This window comes from Choloepus didactylus, chromosome 21, assembly GCF_015220235.1.
Source record: "Choloepus didactylus isolate mChoDid1 chromosome 21, mChoDid1.pri, whole genome shotgun sequence".
In the NCBI taxonomy this organism is placed as follows: domain Eukaryota; kingdom Metazoa; phylum Chordata; class Mammalia; order Pilosa; family Megalonychidae; genus Choloepus; species Choloepus didactylus.
Window position 1 is genome coordinate 34,867,438 of NC_051327.1, and position 8,983 is coordinate 34,876,420.

General features: G+C 54.1%; 1 protein-coding gene across 1 annotated transcript in view; it reads left to right on the top strand.

Annotated features, from left to right (window-relative positions):
• The window catches only part of PMM2 (phosphomannomutase 2), a 28,660-nt gene extending 20,170 nt beyond the window's left edge, over positions 1-8,490 (top strand). Inside the window, exon 8 of the mRNA XM_037814762.1 lies at positions 7,264-8,490. Coding sequence (XP_037670690.1) covers positions 7,264-7,365 — 102 coding nt within the window. The 3' untranslated portion in view covers positions 7,366-8,490. The remainder of the gene's footprint in view (positions 1-7,263) is intronic.
• Positions 8,491-8,983: the final 493 nt, after the last annotated feature.

An 8,983-nucleotide genomic window follows, 5' to 3' on the forward strand; every position in this document is an offset into this window, starting at 1 on the left:
TTTCCTTCCCCTATTTTTCTACTCATCCATCCATAAACTAGACAAAGTGGAGTGTGGTCCTTATGGCTTTCCCAATCCCATTGTCACCCCTCATAAGCTACATTTTTATACAACTGTCTTCGAGATTCATGGGTTCTGGGTTGTAGTTTGATAGTTTCAGGTATCCACCACCAGCTACCCCAATTCTTTAGAACCTACAAAGGGTTGTCTAAAGTGTGCATAAGAGTGCCCACCAGAGTGACCTCTCAGCTCCTTTTGGAATCTCTCTGCCACTGAAGCTTATTTCATTTCCTTTCACATCCCCCTTTTGGTCAAGAAGATGTTCTCCGTCCCACAATGCCAGGTCTACATTCCTCCCCGGGAGTCATATTCCACGTTGCCAGGGAGATTCACTCCCCTGGGTGTCTGATCCCACGTAGGGGGGAGGGCAGTGATTTCACCTTTCTCTCCCTTATTTTTGAAGGACGGTTTTGCCGGATATTGAATTCTTGGTTGGCAGTTTTTCTCTTTCAGTATCTTAAATATATCATACCATTGCCTTCTCTCCTCCATGATTTCTACTGAGAAATCTGCACATAGCCTTATTGAGCTTCCCTTGTATGTGGTGGATCTGCTTTTCTCTTGTTGGTTTCAAAATTCTCTCTTTGTCTTTGAAATTTGATAATCTGATTATTAAGTGGCTTGGAGTTGGTCTATTCAGATCTATTCTGTTTGGAGTACACTGCACTTCTTGGATCTGTAATTTTATGTTTTTCATAAGAAATGGAAATTTTCAGTGATTATTTCCTCCATTATTGTTTCTGCCCCTTTTCCCTTCTCCTTCTGGGACTCCCATGACACATACATTCATGCACTTCATGTTGCCATTCAGTTCCCTGAGACACTGCTCATATTTTTCCATTCGTTTCCCTAACTGTTATTTTGTGTGTAGGATTTCATGTCCTGTCCTCCAGTTCATGAATCTTTCCTTCTGCCTCTTCACATCTGCTGTTGTATGTCTCTGTTGTGTTTTTCATCGCTTGTATTGTACCTTTCATTGCTGTAAGTTCTGCCAATTGTTTTTTCAAACTTTCGAGTTCTTCTTTATGTTCGCCCAATGTCTTCTTTATATCCTTCATCTCTTTTGCAGTATCATCCCTTAACTCGTTGATTTGATTTTTTTAATTGATTTAGATTTGTTTGATTAATAATTAGTTGTTTCAATACCTGTATCTCAGTTGAAATGTAAGTTTGTTCCTTTGGACCATGTCTTCATTTTTCCTAGTGTGATTTGTAATTTTTTGTTGCCTAGGCATCTGGTTTCCTTGATTACCCCAGTCAGATTTTCCCAATCTGGGTCAGGTCTCGGGAGAAGGCTGTATTCAATATCAGGTTTCCCTGAGGGTGAGACTCAGAAGACTGTCACACTTTCTGTGGAGCGTCTAGACTGTGTGATTTCCCTATCCTGCCCAGCAGGTGGCTTTTTTTTTCAGTCCACAGCTCCCCACTGGTGTAAAGAGGTGCAGCCTCTTTAATTCTCGGCAGACCCTGTCCTGGCCAGGGACTGAAGGTGTCAGAAGTCAAGCTCAAGTTGTTTCTGTGCCCCCACCCCACCCCACTCACAGGCCCTGGGGTCTCAGTTCTCTGAGGGAGGGCAGACACTTGAGCTTGGCCCCACCTCCCCTTTTCTTAGGGAAGATACACCCTTTGGGAGTTGTCTCCTACACTTGAATTCCTCCTTTGTCTCTCTGACTCTATTAACTCTACCCTTGCTTGGGTCAGAGCTAACAATTGAAAACAGCTGAGGCTTTCTCTAATGAGCTGTTTAGGATAGAGGAAAAAAAAGGAAAAATAGAGAAAGTCCCTTTTTAGAGCCAGTCCACACCCTCCAGATTCACTGGTTGACCAGTGTTGGTACTCAGTTCTCTGTGCCCCTTTTTTTGGGCACAGCCATTTTCCAGTATTCTGAGCTCAGCTGTCTCAAAAAGCCTCTGTTTTATTTATTTATGTATCTGTTTTTTCCATCAGTCCTGCCTCCTCACTGCCAGGAGGAACCTCAGGTTCCTTTCCTGCTTGCTCTGGGTTTATCTGTGCTTGTAGCTTGTATCCAGTAGTCCGGATTTTCTAATTAAAACAGCAGTTGGAGCTTGGTTGAGTTACTTTCCCTTGCTCCAGGTAACCCACTTCTTTTTTCCACACGGAAGTGTTTCACCTCAGCCTGCTGTGCCGGTGGGGGACAGGTGCTGGCTCCACGGTTTTTGGGGAGTTTTACTTACAGCTCTGTGCTGTGATCTCAGCCATTCCACCCACTCCAGGCTGGTGTATGATGTGTGTCCAGTCACAGATGACCCCTAACAGTTGTTCCAGACTATTTACTAGTTGTCCCTGGCTATTTACTAGTTGCTCTAGCAGACTAACTAAATTCCCCACCTCTCCATGCCGCTGTCTTGCCCACATTTCCTATTTTGAAGGAGCTGTGTGAGAAAGCATCTCCCCCAGGGCCTGGCTCACGGAAGGATGGCATGCAGGACATGTGAGTTGGCATCTTTCCTAGTGTGGGGCCTGGCCTTCAACCAGTGCTTGCTTCCTTTAAGAAAGTTATAAAAAGACTCACCTGTGAGCAGGATTGTCCTGAGAGATCGGGAGCCCCTCAGTGCCCCTGCTTGCCCTGGGAGTGAGTGCCAACTGCTCGCCAGGGTGTGAATCAGTGACCCTGGTGTGCTTGTCTGGGCTGTGGATAGAGTAGGCTTTCGTCCTGGGTCCTGGGCTTACTCTTCGCTGCTGCGTGCCTGACATCCCCGGCTTTCTCAAGACCCCCACGGGCTAACAAGGGTGTAGGGGGTGTTCTGTGGACCGACCTGTGTTGTTACACATTTGTTTCTGCTGCCAAGTTGACACCCAGGTGCTCTGGTGTGGCTAGGGGCAGGCTGAGGTTGGCATGGTGAGGCCAAAGGCCCTCACCCCCAAGGAACCTGGGCAAAAGGCTGCTCCCGGGGTCTGTTTCCTCAGCCAACAGGAGGGTGGAGCGGATTAGAGGTTTTCCACCTGTCTGTGGAGATCCTGCTGGCATCACCGTGGGAGGACGGAGCAGGATGCCAGGCAGGGGAGCCAGGGGCTTTCGATGCTGGCCAGGGCCCCTGCCCATCCCAAATCCAGGATTCTCGCCTGGTGCCTGCTGGCCATCCTTTCTTCTGAACATCAGGGTCCAGGGTCCCGCTGTTCCTAAGCCCCAAGGAAGGAGCATCCCCCAGCCTCTTTCTGCACCACAGTTCCTCTGCAGAGAGACACAGGGCCCCGGGAGTATGGCAGCCTTCACAGAGTGCACCGGTCCAGCCACTGGTGTCCACAAAACAGCATGCGCTGGGCACTCCCTGGGGCCAGGCTTGTCACCCAGGACAGGCTCTGAGCCCCGTCTGCCATGAGGGGCTGTATCAGGGCCACACAGGCCCAGGTTCACCCCAGGGGTGTTAGCGCATGGCCAGCCCACTTGTCACCCACGCTGGATTCTAAAGCTGCTGACTCCCAGCTCTGGAGGGACAGTAGAATCACCCGATCACTTTCTAGAAGCCATGGCCTACAGCCTGGCCCTGCCCCCAGGCATCCTGGCCTGGGCCACCTTTTTTTTTTTTTCCCCATACGTAGTTCTTAAACTAACAATTGATTTTTCTTAATTAAATTCAGTTTTGAAATATATTCACATACCATACAACCATCCATGGTGTACAATCAGCTGTTCATGGCACCACCGTATAGCTATGCATTCATCACCCCAATCCATCACCAAACATTTTCCTTACATCAGAAAGAATCAGAATAAGAATAAAAAATAAAAGTAAAAAAGAACACCTGGGCCACTTTTTAAAAGCTCCAACCAGCCAGGGAAGACCCACTCCTCCAGGCTCCTTAAAGGCAGGGCCTTGGTCTCCTTAGCCTTTGTACCTGTCCTAGTTTGCTAATGCTGCAGAATGCAAAACACCAGAGATGGATTGGCTTTTATAAAACGGGGATTTATTTCGCTACACAGTTACAGTCTTAAGGCCACAAAGCGTCCAAGGCAACACATCAGCAATCGGGTACCCTCACCGGAGGATGGCCAATGGCCTCCGGAAAACCTCTGTTAGCTAGGAAGGCAGCTGGCATCTGCTCCAAAGCTCCGGCCTCAAAACGGCTTTCTCCCAGGACGTTCCTCTCCAGCAAGCTTGCTTCTCTTCAAAACATCACTCCCAGCTGCACTCTCTTTCCTCTTTGAGTCAGCTCATTTATATAGCTCCACCGATCAAGGCCCACCCCGAATGGGTGGGGCCAAGCCTCCATGGGAACATCTCATCAAAATTATTTCCCACAGCTGGGTGGGGCACACTCCAAGCAAATCTAACCAACACCAAAACTTCTGCCCCACACAAGACCACAAAGATAATGGCATTTGGGGGACACAATACACTCAAACCGGCACAGTACCCATAAGGCCAAGAAAATCGATGAATGCTTGTTAATGTGTAAATACGCCGGTAAACGTCCACAAGCAGCAAGAGTCTGAACTACAAGCTACAAAGAAGCCACGTTCTGTCTGCAGCATGTTGGTGTTCACGTAGCAAATGTGCTCTCGAAATTACAGGCTCAGCCCTACCTCCCATCCTGCAGGACAGACAGTGGACACTCCTGATGTGCTCTCTCTGCCTCTAATGGTAGGAAAATTAGGGTTCGCTGCTCTCCTGTTGGTGTCAGCCACGTGGGTCAGCAGCCAGCAGGCCCATCCCCAGGGCCTGAGCATGGGCCATGCCAAGCCTTCTGCCTCCCCAGACCTTGGCCCTTTTAGGGATTTAAATATGAGTGGGCGGATTTCACTCCGCTTTGGGCCTGGCAGCTACGCTGTACCGGGAATATCCCTCCCCTCTTTCCTTCAGCCAACAGTGTTCTTTTTCTTGGGAGCTGGGGAGGCTGAGCGTCCCTGGCTGGAATCAAGTACACTTTAGCAAACTCACAGTTTGAAACTTGTGGTTCTCTGAGGTCCTGCTATTCTGGAAGCACTGGCTCTTTCATCAGCGCAGGGTTCCGGTTCTGCTGCTCCTGATCCTGGCCTCCCTGTCGTGCAAGCTGGTGCCAGCCAGGAGGGGGAGGCCCCAGGGACGGGGGGCTGAGGGCATGTGCGGTGCAGGGGCTCCCACCAGCCGGACACCCTGCAGGATGGGCAGTGCCTTCCCTCCCCTGCATGTCTGGATTTCTGGGTCTGGTTCTTGAGTGCCAGTGGGTGACACGGGACACCGAGCGCCGTCGCAGTGGGACCCCGGGGAACCCACAGCAAATGAGGCTTCTGCTGGCTGCAGAGTCCCATGTGACAGCCCCTCCTGGGAAGGGCAGGCGTGGCAGCTGTCACTGCACAGGCCCCTCTTCCCAGGTGATGGCCTCGTCCTCAGTCCACCCGGGCTCGCTGCGGGACCTCTTGACTGCTCTGTCTGCTTCCGCCTTTGTGTCCCCCTCACCCCCATCCGTTCTGCAGAGAGACCCTTTCGTAAGGTAGATCAGATCTCATCCCCAGCTCTCGGCCTTGCGGTGGCTTCCCAGTGCCCTTCAGGTTAACTCCTGCCTCCCCTCCCCCTCCAGCCCCGAGCAGGCCCCCCACCTACACCTGCCACACCTGCTGCCTTCCCCGGCCACGCGGCCTCCCCTCCCTCCACACTCCGGGCTCCTGCACCCTCATTTCCTCCGCGGCCCTTCCCGTCCTGGCAGGGCCGCGGGCCCTCGGGTTTGAGCCCCTGGCTCTCGGCCTCCAGGGGACTAAAGTGGTCCCGGGAGGTGTCTGGTTTTTCTGGATAGGGCAGGTGCTCATTTTTCCTTTGTTAGTCTCTCCATGCTGGTCTGTGTCATTGCTGTGAGAAATCTGACTTGCTTTTTTTTAATCATAAGAATTACTAGAGCTAATATTACATTTAGCTGTTTAGCTGGCAGATGCTGGCTGTGAAACACAGGCTGTCTGAGCTTCCAGAAGCCTCTTTTCAGTGTGTGATGCCAGCACGAGGTGCCAAGGTGCTCCTGAACAACCCCAGGGAAGGAGGTTCTGGAAGGAGGCTCTGGGGCCGCCACCTCCTGCCGACACCCCCACCCGCCTCCCCTGGGCCCGGCCTCGACCTTCACCTCCCCTGGGGGGGGTGCAGACGGCTGGGGATGGGTGGTTCTTAAAAACTGGTAGCACAAAAGAAATGTCAGTGTCACGCCTTTAAAAGGGTGTCAGAGTCTCCGAGGGAGTCACATCTTTCTCCGTATCAGCCTCCTGCTTTGCATTATGAGAAAAATCCATTTTCCCTGCAGTTGCTTTTCAGCGTTATCATAAACAAATTGAGTTTTTCAAGGTTTTGAGCAGACTGTCTAATTTTATGAAGAAAATAGGGAATTCCATGAGAAGGCATGTGGGCGCCTCACCTGACACCAGGGTGGCAGTGCAGTCCTGAAGCTCTGGGTTCAGGGGACCCCTCACCCCTCCCTGCACATCCCCAGGTCCTCCCCAGACCCACAACCTGGCAAAAGGAGACTTTCAGAGGCCATGTGAGCACGCTTAGAGAGCCACGTCGGTGAAGACACGGTGACATCTGTCCTTGGCCAGGCCCTGCTCCGGGGGCTTCTCCAGACCCTCACTGACCTCCCTGTGGCCTCTGGGCTCTGTCCCACCCTCTTCCTGTGTCACAGGTGGGAGCTGCCCCCGCCACTGGGCAGGGGGAGGGTGTGGGTCTAAGCCCAGCCCTCGGGCTCCAGGGACCAGCCCTGCGGGGCTGTTTACCTCTAAATGAATTCAGATCACATTAAAAGCTTGGTTCCTTGGTCACATCAGCCACCGTAGTGTGCTCAGCAGTCACACGTGGCTGGGGCCACTGCCGCAGAAAGTCCCGCTGGAGGGCCCTGCTGACACCCCGTCCTTGGTAGAAGAGGGTGGACCTGATAAAATAGGCCGACAGCCGTGCGCGTGCTGTCTGCTGTGTGCCTTCCTGGACTCCTGGTTGTCTTTATAGAAAAACAAGCCTTGAACACCTCTTCACAGGAAGACTGTGGCTCCTCTCAGAGGCATAATTACCCGTTCCAAGCTAAACGGCAGTTCAGGGCGAGGTTCCAGAGCTCCAGCTCAGTGACGACTGCAGCAGGCGCGTCGTCTCCCGGGGACTCGGGGACGGTGGTGGAGATGCGGTTCTCCCTGGCGGCCACATCCGAAGTCCTCACGGCGCGGGCCGCCCGGCTCCAGGGCTGCAGCGGAGCGGCGGGTACACAGGTGACGCGCACCTCTGCTTCTGTCCGCAGGGCGGCAATGACCACGAGATCTTCACGGACCCGAGAACCGTGGGCTACGCCGTGACCACGCCCGAGGACACGCGCCGGCTCTGCGAGGAGCTCTTCTCCTAGCGCCCCTGCCCCGGTGGGGCCCCTCCCTCACGGGCTCGCCACGCTGGCCACACGTCCCTGACAGCCTGGGCCGCGACCACGCGGGAGGGGGCCCACCTGCCAGAGAAAATACCTCAAAGGATTTCCACCCCTGGCCCCAGCCAGAGACAACCCCCCCGTAGCTTCCCCATGGTCTAGAATCACACGTGAAGGAACAGGTGTGCCTGGGCCCTCCCTCCAGGTGGGTCTTGTGACACCCATCGGGGAGATCAGTTTGGACCCCCTGCATCAATACCGGAAGGGGGGTTTGATGCTGAGTCTGGGATGAAGCTCCCTCCGGAGTGTTGGCCTGAGGGAGGCCTTGAATCCGAGGGGATCGGGGTCTTTGGGGGGGTGAGGCCGATGGCTGGGTGGCCCGGAGGCACCGACCCAGAGGGCTTTGCCCCCACGGACACTAACTGGATCCTCTGTGTGCTGCACAGCTCGGCCGGTTCTCCTTGTCCAGCCAGTTGGAGGGAAACAGGAACCCAAACTCCTGGCTGAGAATTAGCACTGGCCAGACAGCCCTTCCCCCAGAAGCCAGGTCCAGTTAGTTGAGAGAAACTAACTTGGGCTTTGCCTCTCCACCGTGAGGACTCTCACGGGCCCGGCCGGGCCTCACAGGGGCCTTACCCCTGGTTTTCCAGGGGTCCGGGAAGAGCCTGGGTCAGCAGCAGGGACAGGCTGCTCCTCACCTGCAGGCCCTTTGCCAAGGTGCGCCCGGGCTGGGCCCGCGCCGCCTGCCCTTCCATGGCCAGCAAGTCCTCTGCCGCTGGGAGGCGCCGGGCCCGGCTAAGAACGTCCATGGGAGTGGTTCCGGTCACTCCACAGCGTCTGGCCGCGCCACCACCCTTTGAGCCCCCGCCTCCCAGCGCACCTCAGGCGGGTGCAGGCCCCCCAGGCTGCCCACCCAGCTGGCCTCCACCAGGACCAGATCAGGCACGAGGGAGACGCAGGGGCTGTGAACTCTGCCCCTTGCCTTACCCGCGACGGGCATGGGATGGTCGTGGCTCAGTGGTTGAATTGTGCAGATGATACTGTAATGGCCTTTTAAGGGGAACAGTAGGAAATTAAAGTGATTCTACTGTTTGCAGCAAAAGCTCCCAAGACTCTTTTCTCCTTTTTTCCTCCCTGGATAATTGTTTAGGGGTGAAGTGACAGGTGAGCTCTTATGTTTTGTCACCTTCTGGAAGGCAGGCCCAGCTGGGTGAGATCTGGGAGCTCTTTGCTGTCATGGGACGCTCTGGTATTTGTTTCTGCGACTCTGGGAGCCCTCACTGGGTCCACGGGGTCCCACCTTGCTCCCCGGAACCCTCTCCCCCTCCTCTTCCCACAGAATAAGGAGTCACCATACCCTAGAATTTTCCGACTTGCTGTGTCAAGGCAAGGAGTCTCACTCAAGCTTGTCCTCGAGCTTGTCTTTATGACTGAGGGGTAGGGGCCGCTTACCCCACCACCACCCTCCTGGCCCCCCCTTCCCTGTCAGCGCGTCTCCCCAGCTCTAGACAACGCTGGGCTCTCCCATCCTGCCCCTTTCTGTCATCTTGGCCTCCTCTTCCACCCCAGTCCACCCTTCCTGGTGATGGATTCCCTCTCTTCT